Here is a 20247-nt window from a genome sequence, read left to right on the forward strand (position 1 = left end):
CTTCCAAAAAATTACATCGAGGAAAGTACCTTGCCTTAAAGCATTGAAATAATAGAGAGCTTCGATCATGCAGCAACCTCCACCCTTGTTTTGCTAACATGACAAGGTTAAAATATCTTAAATCTCTAAATCCCATCCCCCCTTCATTTTTTGGCCGAGACAAAAAGTTCCAATTCTTCCAATGTATTTTCCTCTTATGGCCAACCTGACCCTACCAAAATTTTGCACACATAGCATTCAACTCATCACATAATTTCACCAGTAATAGAAATACCCCCATAGAATATGTTGGTATGAAAACATTTATTTATTTATGATCTTTCCATTTCTTTTCTATTTGCGAACCAAACATAAGAAAGAAAAGAATTATTTATTTATTTATTTATTTTACTCTATGCCTCCCTATTTCCAAACATACATAAGATAAGAGAAATATGTTATTTTTCCCGTTCTCTCTCTCATTTCCTTTCTCTTATTAACTCACATAATTTCTTTTCTTTTCTTTTCTTTTCTCTTCCTTAAACTGCAGCCACAAACACACCGGTGATGGAAAATTAACAATAATAAAGCCCACTACTCCATTTAAGGATACAAAATTCAAACTTCACATGAGCGGGAAACAATATTGAACCCCAAAAATAACACCTGAAAGCCTACAAGAATTACAACAACCCAAAAAACCCTGCCCCAACCTTTTCTCTCTCCCCCTATGGCTCTGTATATATATAAGTAACACTCAGAAAGTCCATTTTCAAAAAGAAGACACAGAGATTTGCTTTATATTCCTTCCTTTCTCTTCTCTTCTCTGCTTCAAAAATGGCGGACAGAAAGGGCAGCCGGAAGACACCGATGAGCCTCAACGATCGCCATTACCGTCTTCTCCAAGACCTCTCCGCTCCTCCTAAACCCTCTTCCAAGCACTCTTTCGGTACTCACTCCTTCATTTCCCTCTCTCTCTCTCTAAGAAATTATTCAAAATTTACACTGATTATTGAATATTGCGTCTCTCGCAGACGATGATGGTATTCCCCAATTCTCAGGGATCACCGATTTCGATTCTCCTCCACTCGGTACTCCTCTCTTTCTCTCTCCTCACTTTTTTTTTTTTTAATGAAATTTTTTGAAATGTTTTAGAGTAATTGTTGATTGATGTACTGTATAGAAGTAGGAGAAGCGAAGCCATCGATAGTCAACGAAGACGATGATAATATTCCCGATGATTCTGATTCTCAGCTTGGTATGTATTTATTTATTTTCTTCTTTTATATCTTGCATGCCATGTGTATGTATAAATTTCTGTATGAATAATGTATGTGTGGAAGTGTTTTTGTTGTTTTATTATATGGTTGATTTTTTTTTTTATTGAATGGGTTTGTAGAGAAAGAGAAGCCGACGAAGGTTAAGATCCAAGGTAGGCGGCGTCTATGTAAAGTTTCGACTCGAGATAATGATAGTGCTGATAAAAGAGTGGTGCTTGATGAACCTAATTTTGCTGATTTTGATTCGCCAATGCCCAAAAATGTTGTTCAGGGAGGTGGTGAGAATGGGGGTGGGAATGAGATTAGGGATATTCTCAATGAATTAAGTGCTAAGTTTGATTTTATGTCCATTGAGAAGAAGCAGGCTCCGAAGAGGGTTGGCTCGGGTGAGGAGGAGAAAGTTAATTTCCCTGAATATGCAAGTGCAGGGTCTTCGTTTTCGTCTGCAACTGACACGTTTGATTCCTCATTGGACGTGATTGAGAAGGATGGAGATAGGGTTGAAAATGTTGTAGAAGAGCATGAAGTGAAAAGTGATTTGGGGAAGGTATATGAAGGAATTAGGGTACATGGAGTGAAGAACGATAGTCAAAGGCTAAATAGAAATGAACCCGAAAGGGTGGGTGAGAGATTAATGTCTAAGGGACAACCTTTTGTGTCTGAAGTTGAAGAAGAGCAGGTAAATTATTTGCATATTGATTCGAAGGGTGACAATTTTGTAGATAGGTTACATGGGACAACGAAATATAGTGTAGGGATTGAACCTCACCCTCAGAGGGTGGATAAGAAGTTAGCGACTGTGGAACAATTTCTAGTGTCTAAAGTTGAAGTGGGAGAGGATGATGACGATGATGATTGTGTTGTTTTGAGTGGCAAGGGAATTGCTAAGGGGGTAAAGAGGCAAGGGAGTAAGTCCAAAGACAAGTTTGATGATTTGGATGGTGTTGATGTGTTGGATGATTATGCAGATGATTCTGTTGTGGAGAATGATGGTTCTATAACTTTGAATGGCCCAAAATCTAGTTACAAGTTGCCTGGTAAGATTGCCAAAATGTTGTACCCACATCAGTCTGATGGGTTACGGTGGCTCTGGTCTTTGCATTGTCAGGGTAAGGGTGGAATCTTAGGGGATGACATGGGATTGGGGAAGACAATGCAGGTAAGGAAATGGATATATTTTATTGGGAAATTTTGTTTATATATATATATATATATGTTATTTGTAATTTGTTGATAGTACTTTTTTTTCTTATTTCAGATTTGTGGCTTCTTGGCTGGATTATTTCATTCGCGTTTGATTAAGAGGGCAATAATTGTGGCCCCAAAGACGCTACTCCCCCATTGGATCAAAGAATTATCAGTTGTGGGGCTCTCTAATAAGATAAGAGAGTAAGGCTACTTGGCTTGTACCTTTGACAAAGATAAAAAATATTTATTTATGTATGAATCATAAACCAATGAGCGCTAGCTCAATTGGCACCTCCTCCCTATATAAGTCCTAGGTAGAGGGTGAGGCTATGGGTTCAAAACCCATCTTGTACAATTGTAACAATTGTAACATACCAATAAAAAATTGTAAGAATCATAATCACCAACTTGTCCATGCAGATACTATGGGACTTGTCCAAAAGCTCGACAGTACGAGCTCCAGTATGTACTTCAGGTATATATATTGGTTGGCAACTTGGCATTTAAAATATTTCTAGCAAATCAATACTACACACACAACAAGGTTTATACATTAGATAGAACTTGAAATTTGATGGAGGCTGAAAGAGTTTATGCGAGTCTGGAATACATTAACCTGATTCACAATCTTCCTAAGTTCAAATTTGGTTAAATGCTGAACTTGGAAGTTCAAAATTTGTCATACCTTCCACGTAATGGTTGCTCTGCAATTATGATAGTTATGGTTTCTAGAGCTGTGGTACCATGGGGCTGGTGTTCTTTTCTTGGTTTGCTAATTGTTGGGTGGGATGATAAGATTCTGTGTTTGCTACTTGCAGGACAAAGGTGTTCTACTCACAACTTATGATATTGTACGGAACAACTCAAAATCTTTACGGGGGGACTTTGACTTCGAGGACGAGGACAGTGAAGATAGTGTCACATGGGATTATATGATACTTGATGAGGTATTTAGTTACATCCTTTCCTTGTAGTTTTGATTTTTAAATGGACTGCTAATTATTTAGAATGCCTTACCGCATTACTGTAATGCATAGTATGTTTTGTCCTCCCCCACCCTACTCTAGTTGTACTTACATGTAATATGTTTGCATGTATTGTTTTTATGTTTGTAATTGCTACTTTGATGGGAATATACATATTTGAGTTTTTTTTTTTTAATCTTCTTGACACAAAGCAATCCCTCATGTCATAGAATGTGATAAGTTGGTGTAGGTAGAGGTTTGAATCAGTTGTATTGGTTTTGTGGAATCTAGGTAGAAATAAATAATAATTTCATGCCTGAAGAGGACTTAAAGTCTCAAATCTCAATGGAAGTATACAGTTTTAAATATAAGAAACTTTGATCTGTTTTGCATGTCGTGCATTCAGCCAATCAGGGACTCATTATTTTGCCAATGCAAGGGCATTTGATTATACAGCAGTGCCTATATACTTGAGATTCCCAGTACCATTTATATATTTTCAATTGCAAGAATGGGAGTGGTGTAAGACATCAGCTTTTCAAGTAGGGATATGAGATAGTTACAAGCTGTCAACAACTAATTTAGAGTGATGTTTTTGAGATTAAAAATGTTCAAGAAAAACAAGGGAGTGAGCATTTGGAGCTTGGCAATCTTTTGTAGAAAACAAATAACCGTGAAGGAACTTGAGTGGCAGTTTAAGTGGGGTCAACATTCTCAGCTTAGTTGAATGTTTAGGCCTGCAAGGACTGCTTTGTGGACTGTACATGAGGTGTATGACTGTCATTTAATGTTTAAAATTTGAAAGCTTATACATGGCAGATTGATGGGGAATCTGCTAAAAGTTCTTTCCTGCCCTCACATTGTGCCTTTTCAAGTTGCAGGTTGGTTCAGGAAGAATGTTTTTGTCACTGTGCAGGGTTGGGGAAGGGAGAGGCCATTCTTGACCTTGTTACATTGCGAATCTTATAATCATTTGTTATATTTAAAATTTCACTACTGTTCTCATATTATCATTGCGTATAATAATTTTTTTTTTTTTGCATGAGCTAATGACCTTTCTTTTGTATTTTATGACTACTACATTATTATCTGACCAACCCATTTACAACCAGGGGCATCTTATAAAGAATCCAAGTACACAGAGAGCCAAAAGTTTGCTTGAGATACCAAGTGCTCATCGTATTATCATCAGTGGCACACCATTACAAAACAATCTAGAGGTATCTTGTATGGCATTCATTATGTGATCATTAGTTCTTTTCTAAAATTATACTCCTATTTCAATGCTATGTTTATAGATTTGAATCAAATTCAGATATGTGATCCTTGTATAGTTTTCTGTGTCTTTTTGTTTTTTTTTTTTTGGAAATAGGAGCTGTGGGCCTTGTTCAACTTCTGTTGTCCTGAGCTGCTGGGTGACAAGAAATGGTAATAATATTCATCTTGCTGCAGTTGTCTTGAGTTATGCTTGTGCTTCTTGTGGCACTAAAAATTGGAGTTTCCCAGGTTTAAGGAAAAATTTGAGTATGCCATTCTTCGTGGAAATGAAAAAAAGGCAACTGATAGGGAAAAGCGTATTGGTTCAGCAGTTGCAAAGGTAATGATATACTATTTTAGTATGGTTAGATTATGGTTTGTGCTTCTTGAACCTGGGTTCTGGTTGATATAAATTGGATGTCTTCTTATCTTTTTGATATGTATGATGGTTTATTATAAGAAATGAAAGCTTGAAATGATTAACTTCCTCAAAGAATTACAAACGTACATTCAAATGATCCAACCATAGAACTACTTGACACCACCCCAATGATGGTGCAATATTAAGATAAAGTTCTCAGAAAACTATTTATAATATCCAGTGTTGATTTCTCTTCATTGTCAAAATTCCTATGGTTATTTTTTCTTTCCAAATGGTCCACATGATGCAATGGGGGATCAATTCCCAAATAACCTGGTTTTGATGATGTCAAATCTGTTGGATCCTCGAAAAAGGGAGAAAAGAAGCTTTTATAATGCTCATTTTGTGCCGTTACTTATGGGTTTTAGTAGTTTGATTTTAAACACCATGTTGGTTTGGTTCCTTGTGTACATTGTTTAATTGCCCTCTTGGTGGTTAAAAACTTCAGTTCTGCTGATGCTTAAGGTATCTTACATGTAAAAGGTTTTTAATTTTCTCATAACAATAATCTAAAAATTACCTTGGCAGATAATATTGTGCTTATATAATTTACAAGTAATGGAAATACATTTGATCACTAACCAGATTTTTCCTTTTGGGGAGCTCTAGCTAGGAAGAATCATTTTTACATGTTTTATATCTGCGCATGTACCTATAATATATTATCTACAAATCCAGATCCATTGATACTACTGTTCATTTAAGGTTATGGTACAAGTATCAACCGGCTATTTGTTTTATGCTTTTGGATTTTGTTTATTTCAATAATTTTTATCATACATTTTTCATTAGCCTACTAATGAGCGGAGAAATTATTCTTACAAAATTTCTGGCTTAAATTAATATTTTCTGTAGGTTCCAGTCTCCTCTGCTTGTCTCAGCAGCCACTTAAATAAGATACCTGAAATATAATAATTATGTCCATATCTATCTGTATTTAGAAGTTAGAATGTTTAGCTTTAACTTTTGAATGATGTTTAGGTTTCCAGTGAGGTTCTAAACTAATGCATTATAAAATAGCTATTTTTCTAATGACCTGCAAGTATGGATGGCTATTTTTAAGAATCTGTTTTCCAAATTCTGTTTAAAAGGAATGGAAAGAAAAACCGTATCAATGTCATTTCCTGACTCTGATACTTGTGGTGTGCTATATACTTGTAATTGCCCTATGTATATGCATCTATTGTATGTCATAAGCTCTTGCACTTGCATCTTGTTTTTTCTTGCTTTCTAACAGGTAGCTGTCAACTTTTTTTATTTGAACAAACAAGGACAATAATAGATTGCTAATATATATATTTTTTTTTTTTCTTTTTCAGGAGCTAAGAGAACGTATTCAACCTTACTTTTTGCGTCGCTTAAAGAGTGAGGTATTTAATGAAGAAAATTCCAAAACAACTGCAAAACTTTCTAAGAAGAATGAGGTCATTGTGTGGCTAAGATTAACCAGTTGCCAGGTTTGATCTGCTTTTTCTCAGTCTACATTTCATTTCATCTCCCATTGTGGTTTTGTTTTAACTGTCTTGTTGATCTCCTAGTTTTCTCAGTCTACATTTTGTTTCATTTTCCATTGTGGTTTCGTTTAAAATGTCATGATGATCTCCTAGTTTGCACTTGTATTGTGTAGCGACAACTTTATGAAGCTTTTCTGAAAAGTGAGTTGGTTCTGTCAGCTTTTGATGGTTCGCCACTGGCTGCATTAACGGTACTCTTCATGATCCTTAATTATGCTTCTGCTGTTTTTTTATTTTGGTAGTTAAATCATTGTTTTTAAAATATTGTTTAATGTCTACTTTTAGGATCTAGTAGTGCCTCTACTAGATCATGCATCTGGAGATATCGTCATGGAATTCGTTGTTGATTTTTTTTTATTGAAAATAGCTGGTAATGATAATTGGCAAGAAACAAATTTTAAAGATTCATTTTTATGTGCTATGGTTATAAAAATTCGGATTATTTATATTTTTAATTGTTGTGTCGATAAATTAGTCATAAGATAATTTACTCGTAACATTCGTTGGGGACCACGCCTCATGAAGTGGTCACTAGTTTGAATTTCCCTGTCCCCTCCTCTTGGGCCCAAAAATTGCATATAAAAAGCCTTAGGAGATGACAAATGATCCTGTTCTCTTAGTGTCTCATTTTTTAGTGTTTAAATTCTGTATGCAAAGCAAGATACAACAAAATGCTGATCTTAGTTACAATTCATGACCAAGCGAAAAAACTTGAACTTTAAATTAGTTCCAATGTGCTCTTTAAATGTGTAATGAGGTTCTAGTAACACATTAAATCTCATACCCTTCTTTACTTTTTTGGGTATTTCTATCAAGGAAATTTTTTTTTTTTGGGTATTTGATGCTTGTTACATTTGCGCTGAAAGAAAGTACCTAGTCTTTTTGAATAATTACATGATTTTGGCTCCTTTAATGCATACAAAGAATCTCTTTCTTTTCCTTTTCTGTTTTCAATATTTGGATGGTGGGCATTGTTATATCACTAGCTTTGATAATAATATTTGACCCTCAAGGATAAAGATTTTTCTTAATGTTATGTCTGCTGTTCTTTTACAAAATAATGCATATTGGTTGCGAAATTCTGTTACCTCTATGTTACTTGGGAGGAAAAATACAAAAATTGCGGGATCATCTAGTAAGCATAGGGATCAAAGATTGAATTTGTGGGAATTGACCTTTTAGGTAGCTATGATTAGACTTTGATGTATTACCTGGTAATTTGACTTCTTGATGTTGGAAAGCTTTTCCACTATGGTTGTATACAAAAGCTCCAGTAGATTGACATATTGGCCAATAGTAATGTTCTGAGATGCAGTCTGGTTCTGTTGAATAATTAACTTGGCCTGAACCCAGCCGAGCTACAGGATTGGGTTGTCCATTTAGCAGACTGATCCAAACTGGGTTCTGAACATGAAACTAATAATCTAGTTACAAGGAGATTATTGTATAAAATTCTTAAATTTTTGAGTTCATTAAAATATATTATATGATTCATATGTTAAATTAATTACTGGCGTGTGTAGACCTACCAATCAACAGAAAATGATTTGTCACTGGACAGTACCATGGATTTGCTATTATTCAATGTGTTGTTCAAACCTTGCCGTTCATTTTTTTTCTTTAATAGTTCTTCAATGCTTTTCCCCATTGAGCCAAGTGCAGGGACAAAATTGTCATGCACCTGTCCAAGCTATTCTATTCTTTAGCCCCAGAAATCAGTAAATTAAACTTTAGTTTGCTATATTATTTCCCAAAAAGATAACTATAAATATAATTTGATTCGAAACAGATTTTAAAGAAAATATGTGATCATCCACTTCTCTTGACAAAGAGAGCTGCTGAAGATGTATTGGAAGGAATGGAGTCAATGCTAAAACCGGAAGATGTTCATATGGCTGAAAAATTAGCAATGCACATAGCTGATGTTGCTGAGACAGATGACTTGGAAGAGAAGCATGACATTATCTCATGCAAAATATATTTCATATTATCTTTGCTGGTGAGGAGTGCTGCACATTAATTAATTGATGCTCCAGATATTTAAGATGTTTGCTCAATATAATTTGTGCAATGAATTTTCTTAGGATAACTTGATTCGAGAGGGTCATCGTGTTCTTATCTTTTCTCAAACCCGTAAGATGCTTGATCTTATTCAGGTTAGTCTTAACTTTGTTTCCTTTTCAAAATTTCTCTTAAATATAATTGATAGTATGGGGATATTGGATTTTTTTTTTTTGAAATTTAATTATTACTTTATTGTTTTTGCAAAGATGGATATCTTATTACATGCATTAGTGTATATTTTAGGACACTTTTCTCTATCAAGGTATCTTTTTTATATTTATTGAATACGCCTGTTTTGTGTGGTATTTATTGCCTCTTCTCCATGTATTCTTTCTCAACGAAATGCTTCATCAACTTGAACCTACAAACCTGCATTCATGTACAGTATAGTTGTTTATATATAGAGCCCACCCCATGCTTTTGTTTGCCCTGTTTGCATCTTTGGATGTGTATTGGATGATTGTATTGTTCTAAGGCTCCATTTGGCATTGGATTATAAGCCAATTTTTTTTCTTTTAGCTTTTATGTACATCTTTTTAAAAGCTCAATTTTTCTTACTTTTTCTTACTTTTTCAAAGTACCAGTATATTTTAGCACACTTTTAACAAAAAGTTTTCAGCAAAATAAACAGTAGGTAAGACCTTTTGTCCTCAAACTATGTTCATTTGCCAAAAAGAGGGGAAACCAATCTAAAATTATTATTTTGGTCTCCATCACCTTATGTCATGTGCCTTTTGATAGGCTCAACTTCACACCCTCTCCCCTTCTTCCTATTTCTCCTACATGCCTTAAACGTGATGTGAGTGTGTTTTGTGGGTGTTGATTCCCACGTAATTTAAGTGGGGGAGATTGTGACATCCCAAATTGTGGGGATCCAATCAGATTGGATTGTTATTGTGTGTTGTGCAGGCGTGTGTTGCGTCCCATATTGGGTGTTTATTAGGTGGATTTTGAGTTTAGAAGTGATTATGAGGAGCTCCAATTATAACTTGACTAGTCCTTTTGGGGTATAAATTCAAATAACTAGCGCTTTCCTCGAGTTGTTACACTTAATGTGATTGAAGTCCATTTCCTGTTCTTTATTTAACTTTTAAATGTCTTTCTTCAATTTTTGTCATCTTACATTCTTGCTTCTCTCTCTCTCTCTCTCTCTCTATCTATCTATATATATATATATGTTCTTAGTTCTTACATGTTCCTTGTTTATTCTTTGATTTGTTTCAAACACCTAGTACTTGTCTTCACTACGAATTGCTTGTTCTGAACTGCCAATGCTGCATTTGCTGCACTTGTATATTTGGCTACGTTTGCCACATAATGACTTGTCATAATCTGATCCTAGTTGACCTTCAACCCATCATTTGAGCTTGCTTTAAGGGTAAATAAGTCTCACACTGATTGTTGAGGAGTAGAAGTTTAACCCATGTTTGATTGACATCATGTGAGAAACAAGCAATGCCTTGTAACTATGCAACTGTGGAAGTCACTTTTATTCTCATTGAGGCAAGTAGCTGCTTCTATTTTCATTTACTTCCATAACATTTATTTGGATGCATTTGGACATTTTATCTATTAGTATTATATGGTTATTTGGTATAACATACGATTTTCCTTGTGCGGTAAGAATAATTTCTTCAGAGTTTTTATGTTGGAGCTAATTGATAGTCGTTATTTTAGGATAGTTTGCATAAGATCTTCTTGTATTTTAATAATTTTAGCATTAGATCTGTCATTGAAGTTTAGTCCTATGTGGTTATTTATCCATATTGTCATTTGATAAACTCATTAGATGTCAAATTTACATCCTTGGTTGTACGCTAGTTGTAGTCCATTCCAATAGATGTTTTATTGATCAAGTCAAGCATAACAATACAGAAACTTGGGGATTTTAAATAACATTACCAAAGCAAATAAAATAAATCTCCTAATCTATTAGGTCAACTAGGCCCAACTGGAGATGAGGTTCCGTCATGCATCCAGAGCCACTGGATGGACCATCTTTTGCATCGATGCCCATAAACACCCATGATTGGAGGCCTATCTAGTGTCTTTACCATTGTGAAAATGAAATCTATCCTTGTTCACCTTAGATGCATGTTGGTGCTTGTTCTTTTGCGTCACCGTTGTTTTGTTGCCCTTTTTTTGAAATGAACTATATCAAAAGTGTGATGATTGAGCAGATTTAGTATTCAGACAAAGCTTTGGTATTTCTTTTAATCATCTAATAAATTTTAGTTTATGGATCATTAAATGACTGTGAGCTCTAATACAAGTGTCACCTTCATCCCTTGTAAAAGCATGATGGCAAGTTAGGTTCTGGGTTTAAGACCCACTGGCTATGTGTGTAACTACCAATAAAAAAATGTATCTGCAAGTTGAAATGATGAGTTATGATAGTACACTGATGGTTTGTTAAGTGGCATGTTTTCTTATTGACCTGAAATTTGTGCTATATCAGGCTTTCTTGCTAGTTTACTTATTAGTGATCGGTTGTTTCGTAGAATTCAATAATATCCAAAGGATACGAATTCTTGCGCATTGATGGTACCACAAAAGCTGGTGACAGACTTAAGATTGTTAATGTAAGTGTTGTATATAATAAAAATGGTAAGATTTTTTTTTTGGTAAAAATAAATTGATTCTCATGTTCCATTTATCTTTAGGATTTCCAAGAAGGTGTTGGAGCCCCCATATTTCTGTTGACATCTCAAGTTGGTGGTTTAGGCCTTACGCTAACTAAAGCAGATCGTGTGATTGTAGTTGATCCTGCTTGGAATCCCAGGTGCTCTTTATATCTTTTCTTTAAAAAAAATGGACGAACATTGTTTGGGAAACTTCTTTGTCTTGTCCAGTAGTCATTATCGCCATAAAGTTATTCTATTTTTGAGTGAATTAGTATGACTGTATGAACTGTAATTTTTCACAGTTTTTGTTGGTTATTTGCATAATAAAGTTTTCTACAACCTTGTTCTCTCTCTCTCTCTCTCATATGTTTCATCATAGTTGCAAAAAAAGGGTTCATCATGCATATGTCACATCATTTTACTGTTTCTATTCTAATTCTATTTACTTTATCTTTGCTTTATTTTTGTCCCATAAAAAAGAAGTTGTTTACTGTTTATCAGTTTTAGTTGTTTGTCAGGTTACCTATCATTTAAAAATTAAGTGTTTCTGCCTAGTGGGCAGCACATTTTTTTGGTTTGGCCAAATATGAATCTAATCTTAGAGAAGTCAATGTAGTCTTGTTAATAATATCATACCATTGGTAATGGCAAAATGGAGTGTGAAGAGAAGGGGTGGGGTGTTAGCAATCTGTGGAAGTAACAGAGGTCAAGGAAGTTGTTGAGGGATCAGTTGAGAAGTTGCGTTGCTGAATATTTCGTGTCTTCTCTTTCACTTCTTTATCTGACTCAAGTTGGCATTGAATAATATTTGCAAAAAACCATTTACGCATGGCTGCTTTGTTAATGTAACCTTGCTCGGTTGTCTCTTTGTTAAATTTTAAATTTCTCTGTTGGTTTTAGTGGTGTACAAGTTATATGGTCTTTGAATTATTCACAATTTGCTTCTGTCTTCCTTGATTTCCAGTTCACCTGTGGATCAAGATTTGTTAAACTGAATTTAAGTTTTTTTTTTTTTTTTCCCTGCAGTACGGATAACCAAAGTGTTGATCGTGCTTATCGAATTGGGCAAACAAAGGATGTCATTGTATATAGATTAATGACATGCGGAACTGTTGAAGAAAAGATATATAGAAAGCAGGTGAAGTTTATTTCCCTTATATGCTCTATTCAGGCTGTACAGATGCAAATATTTGATCATGCCATGGCGCATGAAGCTTGCCATGGGAACCTCTTGTTTGCTTGAGGTTCAATGTGTTGCTGCTGATATGGAAGCATTGCCTTGCCCTTCACTCTAAGTCATACAAAGCTGCTTAAAGGAAATAGCTAAGACAGTTAAGGTTTCAAAATGTTTAAAAAGTAAAAAAAAAACCCTTGAATGAGTCACATTGAATAAAGATAATATGAGGTAAACATGTTATATTTGACTGTTTTTCTTTGTTTGTGTATAAAATGCATGCTTCCAGACTTATGTGTACGAGATCTCTCTCTTTTGGTGTTTTGCAATTATATGGCTTGAGCCTTGCTTCCTAGCATATTTATTGGTTGAAAGTATGTTCCAACCATACTTTCTAAAATTTGAGGTATTAAATATAATTGTGTTAATTTGCTGCTTGAATGTATGATTTAGATATATAAAGGAGGATTGTTTAAAACTGCAACTGAGCACAAAGAACAAATTCGGTACTTCAGCCAGCAGGTATGCACTCAGAAAAAAAGTGTTGCTTTAGTACCCAGATTTCAAGACCATTACTGACCCAAGGGTTTGATGTTCTGTACTAAACTTATGATAATTTTTTTATAGGATCTTCGGGAGCTTTTTAGTCTCCCAGCACAGGGGTTTGATGTCTCTGTTACCCAGCAGCAGTTACATGAAGAGCATGATTGCCAGCATATAATGTACTGATACTGAGTCTATGGAATTTAAATTTATATTGTAAAATATTTTTTTTAAAAAAGAATAAATTTAATAATGCTTTTCTTAGTTGTATTTGTGTGCAGAGGCGTGCTTATGAACATGCTTTTGCATTCTATGTCTTCAGTGCTAGAATATGATTCAATTTATATTTTGGGGTTTGTCATAAATCTGAAAACACTAGATCATAATCTACCCTGTTAAATTATAATCGCTTGTTTGTTCATATGCTAGAAAAAAAAGTTTCTTTATATGCTAGAGTCTCATTTTATTTGAATGTTGAGGTGGTATTAAGTTTCTGTCAACCTGTTTGGGTTTATTAGTTGCTGATGATTTTGAACAATGTCATATCTAGGAAGAATTGAAGGAAGCAAAACGGAAATGCCAAAACCAAATTGTTTTCTTTGTTAAGCATTTTCTTTAGAAATTCCCCTTTCATTGTTCTCTCATGGATGCATATGGAAGCTAGAGTAATGGTGATACTCTGAAGATAATTTAGGTGTTTGTCTGTTGTATGATTCTTCTATATGGCAATTTTATGACTCAAGTCCTTATTACCTTATTATTTACTTATAAAGAAAAATATAAAAAACCTGATATTTTTACCTTGAGGAGCAAATAAGTTGGATGACAATTTCCTTATTGGTTGTTGGTTAAACTTGTAAAATTTGAGCTGTTGTGTCTTTGCCATAACTAACTTTTTTTTCCCTTATAGGTAAACAACTGTACTTTCATTTTGACAGTTTCAATCATAAGAGCAAGAGTTATACAATACTAAAGAGCCTGAAATGGGCACAAGTGATGTGTGTGCACATTACATGCCAATAAATTTGGATGGAGTTGAAGGGATCATGCGCATAAGACTATGCTGATTGCAAGTCGACTTTCTCTTGAAACTAGGATTGAAATGTCTTAGGGTGACTGGGTGTGTGTGTGAGAGAGAGAGAGACAGAGAGAGGTGTCTTAGGGTGATTGGAGTTCTGGGGCCTGAAAGTTTGAAACAAATATTGAGATGGTGTCTATGCATAAGTGGGAGACTATTAAGGAAATATCTGTCAAAAAGCCTGTTTTGTGTTTATGTTCTATTCTTGTTATGTTCATGAAATATTATTATTATTAAATAATGGACACCAATAGTGGTGATTCCCTTTCTACAGTATAATTGATGAAGATGAAATATAAGTCCATAAAGTTAAGGTTTTGTAGAAGTTTCTAGATATATGAATAGCAGTCTTGCTTAACACCTTTATATAATAAGATTTAGGCCACTGAGGCAATATGAAACTTTTATTTTGCTGTTCACATGCATGACATTTTCAGATTTTGTGCGCTTGTTTGGCTTTAGGATGTGGTTTATGATCATGAAATTCACTTCTCTTCTATTTTAATTTCAATAATTTTTCTTGTTTGTCACAGGGATGACTATTTGAAAGCTCACATAGAGTTCTTGCAAACTCAAGGTATAGCAGGAGTTAGTCACCACAGTTTACTCTTCTCCAAGACAGCACCTGTACAAGTTGTACAAGAAGAAGATGAAGAGATCAGGTGATTCCCTCTCAACTTTCACACTCCATTCATTTTAATTTTAAATTTTTGGTGCCCTCATTTGGACCGTTATAGGGCAAAGGAATTTACATAAAATGTGTTCCCTATTTTTGCATGGTGCTGTGTCTATGTTTAATTAATAGATTTACAAATCCTAAATTGTCATGTAACCAATTCTCTGGAATGGTGCTTTTGCCCCCCCCCCCCCCCCCTCTCTCTCCTTTGTCTTTGTTTTGTTTAATTCCCTTATTTAGCTTTTCTAGTGGGTTACATGTGTAACCTAACAAGCTTTGGCAAACTATGCAACTGATTCAGTTAGTGTTGAACCAATCTTAAAATAAAGTTGATGAAATCTAGCTTAAATGACATCTGCTTCCTGCGTAAGAACATGGTAGAGCATATGGTTGCAGGTTGAAGACTTAATCTCGAAACAAAAACTAGTTCAACTTTTAAGTAACTAGCTCCAAATTAAACCCAAATAATGAAGATACCAAATTTTAGCATACAAAAAAACCCAAATTATAGAAATAAAAAAAGAAAAAGAAAGAGTAGCTTCACAAATTAGCCAAGAACCAAACATGGAGTAGAAATTGCAACAAAGCACTCCAAAATTTCAAGGCTGGCTAAACTTCTCAAGCCATAAAATAAATCGACAACAAACAGCTCCTCTTGAATCCACAAAACTAGGTACAAAACATTACAAAGTAGCAAATAGCCCTTACCCAAGTCCTCGTAAGTCCTATTTGGCAGCTATGGAAGTAAACCCAATTGACAAAAACTGTAAGAAAACTCCAGAATTGCATATTGAAAAATGGAGCATCCATGCTTATAGATTTCCTTTTTGGGTGCAGCAAAAAAGCAACTACATTTGTTGGATGTTCATCATCAAGTTCTTCACTTGAACGTACTGTTGATGGGTATGGTCTAAAAGCAACTATCATAGTGAATTTATTTTTTAAAGTTACAAATCTATTTGTTTATGTGGTGAGAACTTGCCTTATATTTTGGTAGGGCTGCATATGCTTTCAAACCAAAGGATGTAAACATGAACAAGAAAACTTCTTCCCCTGACAGTGGGGGTAAATTGACGGAATCTGACATCAAAGAGAAAATCAAGCATCTATCTCAAATGCTTGCAAATAAGGTACGTATTCTCTCTCTTTATAGCTAGGTAAATAATTTTGATCTTGATGAAACCATGCTAGTGTTGGTGAAAGCGTGGGTCGCACTTAAGCCCAAAGGCTTCATGGAGTTTAGGTGCAAAATGCAAGTGTGCTCCTCGTTGAAGTGTAACAAACTTTTTAAAAATAATTTAGTAAATTTGAAAATAATTATTAATGGAAAATATAACAATTAAGTGGTCAATTGATCATATAAAATTGAAATATAGCTTTTTATATGATTCTCTTGTGCTTTACAAAATATGCATAACCATATTATTTGATAGTAATGATTAAAATGAAGACATGAAGTACATGGTTGCATCAAATAATACCCCAAAAGCAAAGGCCGAAAAGCACTAGAATGTTAAGTAATAATTTCTATGCCTAACAAAAGCAATGCAATGCAAGCCTAAAGTATTTAATCATCATCCTTATTAAGCATAGGACCATCAAAATTGTCATCAAAAGAATTGTAATCTTCATCATATTTTAAAAAAGAAGCCAAAGGAGAGAGAGAGAGAGAGAAGTAAAAGGTAAAATTTGTCTTGCTTGAGTCTCCTTTGGTGAGATTAATGTTTGGTGTGACTGAGTGGTTTGTGGAATGTGGTCTCAAATCAACTTTTACATATAGAATTGTAATGGAGTGGATGGGTGGGCTTAGGGGTATTATCAGTATAGTAAATCAACATTATATATCAACAGCATTAAGATGTAACTGCTGAATTTCACATTTAGTTTATATATTATAAAAGGAAATTAAAAAAGCTCCAGAAAGCGTGCTGAAGGTGCTCTTTTGCAAATGTGCCTTGCTTTGTACATAAACGTGATTTTACCAACCATTAACCTTGCACAAGATTTGGATCAAATTAGGCCCCTTTTGGAGGGTCTTTTTCAGCTTTATGGAACAGTGGCTATCATATTGGCCTGTTTGGTGACCAATGGTGCTGTAGTTTTCTGCCATTTTTGTGAAGTTGGCTACAGACTATTTTTATTTTTTATTTTTTGGAGAAGCAGCCAAAGGATAGCTTTTAATAGCAGCTGCAGCTTCTCCTATTCTGAAAATTGACAGGCCTGCTATACTGAACCTTGATTGGTTAATAAAAGCTTCAATAGGAGATAATTCTGCTTGACTTCTAGTGAAGGTGGTTAGTTGCACTTTAGTTGGAGATGTTCACATAACTGGGTTAATTTAGGATTGCTAACCATGTTAAACATTTTGAATCTCTCATGCTTTTTCTTGCAATATGCTATATTTACGTTAATGTCTTTGGCCAATAATATGGGATTTAGCTTGAATTATCCAAATTGTAGAACCGAGCAGAATACAGTAAAAGTTCTATAATTCCGTCAAGGGCCTAAGTAACTGCACCTCCAAGTAACAACCCTGAGATTAAACAGACAAATCTTGACTACTGTATAGCTATCCAACATTCATCATGTGTGTTTCATATTAAACTGAATTGAATTGAGTTTGTTTAGTCATTTTTCAGTTATATTTTGTCTTGATTAAAATATAATCTTATTCAGGTTTCTTCTGTTTGACTGTTTCATTATTCTCTTTTTTAGGCTATGGTTTCCAGGTTACCAGATAAGGGAGAAAAATTACAAAAGCAGATTGCTCAACTGAATTCTGAGCTCTATAAAATGAGGAAAGAACAAAGAACTGAAAACCAAGTTATTGATTTGGATGATTTGAGTGGGGAGATTCAAAGGGTTTTGAATGTATAGATTGTTGATGCTGATTAAAAAAAATATAATCTTTCAAAAAATAAATAGTATGTTTATTTGCAGGGTTGATTGATCATATGTTTGTATGATTTGGAGTATGCTGCCTCTGTTTTGTGTACTTACCCACACGAAAAAGCCTCTGTTTTGTGTCAAATTCTTGCGCAGTGTGTCACCGTGCATTGATATTATGTGACAGGATTTACGTTCTTTGGAGTATTTATTTAGATTGAATCTGTAATTTTTTTTGTCTGGCTGCTATATATTGGCCTGTGCTTGTTGCTACCTTGTGATAAATGAGAATTATGTTTCATTGAGATTGCCAAAAGAGTTAGCAAATTGCAAACATCTAATAAGCCACTTGTATCTACGTGGGAAGAATTTTTGAAGCAATCTTTTTTAGGCTCTCTATTTGTTTAGAGGGATTGAAAGATATTGACATTTCCAACAATGACTTATCCGGCAATTGTCGGGTTTTACCCAGATGCCAGGGCTAAATTATTTCCATATGCTCAAAACAGTGGGCTTTAGGGTGCGTTTGTTTCGACAGTAAAGCAATTCCGGAAAATTTTTTCAGCATTTGCGGGTGTTTGGCAACACCGAAAATTTTGGTCAAACGGAAAAGAGGAACCATTGACCGTAAAATTTGCCCTTCCCACCCGGAAAATATTTTCCATATGTATTTTACCTTCAAATTGAGTTTTTCGTTGGAAAACAGAGAAAGAGAAGGAGAGGGAGAGAGCAACAACTCACACCAGAAAAGAGAGAGAGAGCTAGAGAGAGATCGCCGGTGAAGCCAAGATCACGCCGTTCTCAACCCAAAGGCCCGCCGTCGAGCTTGCGCTGGGCGAGATCGAGGCGCGATCTCACCCACCGATCTCGCCCACCGATCACGCCCACGCACGTCGATCTCGCCCACTGATCTCGCTCTTCCTCCTCCCTGTCTCACCTCCCTCTCTCAGTTTAATTTGATTTGGCCATGGTGTTTTATTTGATTTTTGTTTGTTTAGAAGTTGATGGATTGTAATGTTGTATTATAAAATTTGTTTGGAATGTGAGAAAATGGTTGAGAAAATATGAGAAATCAGTAATTAATTTGCATTTTCAGTATGTTACCAAACACTTGAAAATATTTTCTAAAGTATTTTTTAAAATGCCACCAAACATCTACAAATATTTTCCTTTTCCGAAAATATTTTCCTTTCCTGAAATCATTTTCCGGAATTGCTTTACTGTCGAAACAAACGCACCCTTAGGGGCAAAAAATACTGCATTTCAATTTCACCAACCTATTGCAATTCAATGTTTCTAACAAAGGTTTTGAAAGTCCAATCCCTGATGTCAATGGCTGTTTCAACGCAAAAAGCTTCATGAGGGAATTCCACAAATTGCTACATCCTGTTACACACGATTGCACACTTACCGTACACAATGAAAACGTGTTTTGTATAATGGTGAAATTGTATTATGAAAACACAATTTTTGTTAACGTGACATTGTATCTCATATACAGTGTATATAGGAAAATGTTTGGATTCAAACATATTTGGAGTCTTGGGAGCCTTGGGTTCTAAAAGCACTCACATCAACTGGTGTATTATAGAAAAATGGGTAAAAGTTAAATAATTTTGCCTAAAAATAACCCATTTTAGTGAGCGAAATTTACAAGTTTTGCCTAAATTTATAATTGTGGTGTATTACACGGTTATCGTAGTAAATTTTTAAATTTACATTGACGTTATTTATTTTACATTTTATTTTTATTATTTATTTATATATTCTGAGGATGAAGAAAAAAAGTAAATGGTGGTTATGTGTGAAGAACGATGAACAATTAAAAAAAATTAAGAAAATTCAATATTTGAATAAAATGCTATGTAAAATAGATAATCTAATGTGTGATGGTTTGAAAAGTATGTAAAATAGAAAAAATAGGTTCTTATATTAAAATAGACAGAAATTTTATGAATGCTTTAACTATTAATAGGAAGATAACATGTATCTCATCATGTGCAATGTACATAACTTATTTAACCCAACCAACCAAGTGCATTATATACTGCATATGACAAAGACTAATGTCATCTTACTGTTGGTGGTTAGAGCCCAAGGTGGTAGACATGTTTGAAGCCAAAATCTTCCATGTGTAAATAACTAAATACCACTACTCCTTCCAAATTATGTGGGAAACAACTCCAAACTTATGCCTTCTATCTACACCTACTATGTGCTAGTGTATAAAATACCCACTTTTTCAAGGTTTGAGTGATAAAAAATATGCATCATCTAATCTGTTACACAAAAATTTATAAAATCATGAGCATGTATTATTTAAAAAAGTCACATTACTTATTAAGATAACATTTAATTTCTTAAAATAATACACAAATAATTTTATCAATAGCTGCCTAGTATGTTAGAGGAAATAGGAAATGTCCTTCAAAGTTTAAAATTATAATTTTTTTTCCCTTAATATATATCTCACAATTATCAGGGTACATTGTTTTAAAATTTTAAATGAAATAACATTTTATTGATAATTAAATCCAAGAATAAAATCCCACTGTACTTTCTCCTTCTGGAATTTCCATGTATCCATTGCACCGGTCA

The 20247-nt window shown here is 34.4% G+C and overlaps 1 protein-coding gene across 1 annotated transcript; it reads left to right on the forward strand.

Annotated features, from left to right (window-relative positions):
• The first annotated feature begins 696 nt into the window (after positions 1 to 696).
• LOC142630235 (protein CHROMATIN REMODELING 24) lies at positions 697 to 17961 on the forward strand. The gene is made up of 23 exons (XM_075804212.1): positions 697 to 928; positions 1014 to 1070; positions 1163 to 1237; positions 1379 to 2418; positions 2518 to 2648; positions 2868 to 2922; positions 3266 to 3394; positions 4525 to 4632; positions 4785 to 4840; positions 4919 to 5009; positions 6410 to 6547; positions 6718 to 6795; positions 8394 to 8603; positions 8689 to 8760; positions 11170 to 11250; positions 11332 to 11450; positions 12319 to 12430; positions 12920 to 12988; positions 13094 to 13188; positions 14621 to 14749; positions 15601 to 15666; positions 15761 to 15893; positions 17479 to 17961. The coding sequence occupies exons 1-23, from the start codon at positions 817 to 819 to the stop codon at positions 17638 to 17640; spliced, it is 3318 nt and encodes a 1105-aa protein (XP_075660327.1). The 5' UTR covers positions 697 to 816; the 3' UTR covers positions 17641 to 17961.
• The last annotated feature ends 2286 nt before the right edge of the window (positions 17962 to 20247 follow it).

This window comes from Castanea sativa, chromosome 4 (assembly GCF_040712315.1).
Source record: "Castanea sativa cultivar Marrone di Chiusa Pesio chromosome 4, ASM4071231v1".
Taxonomy (NCBI): Eukaryota; Viridiplantae; Streptophyta; class Magnoliopsida; order Fagales; family Fagaceae; genus Castanea; species Castanea sativa.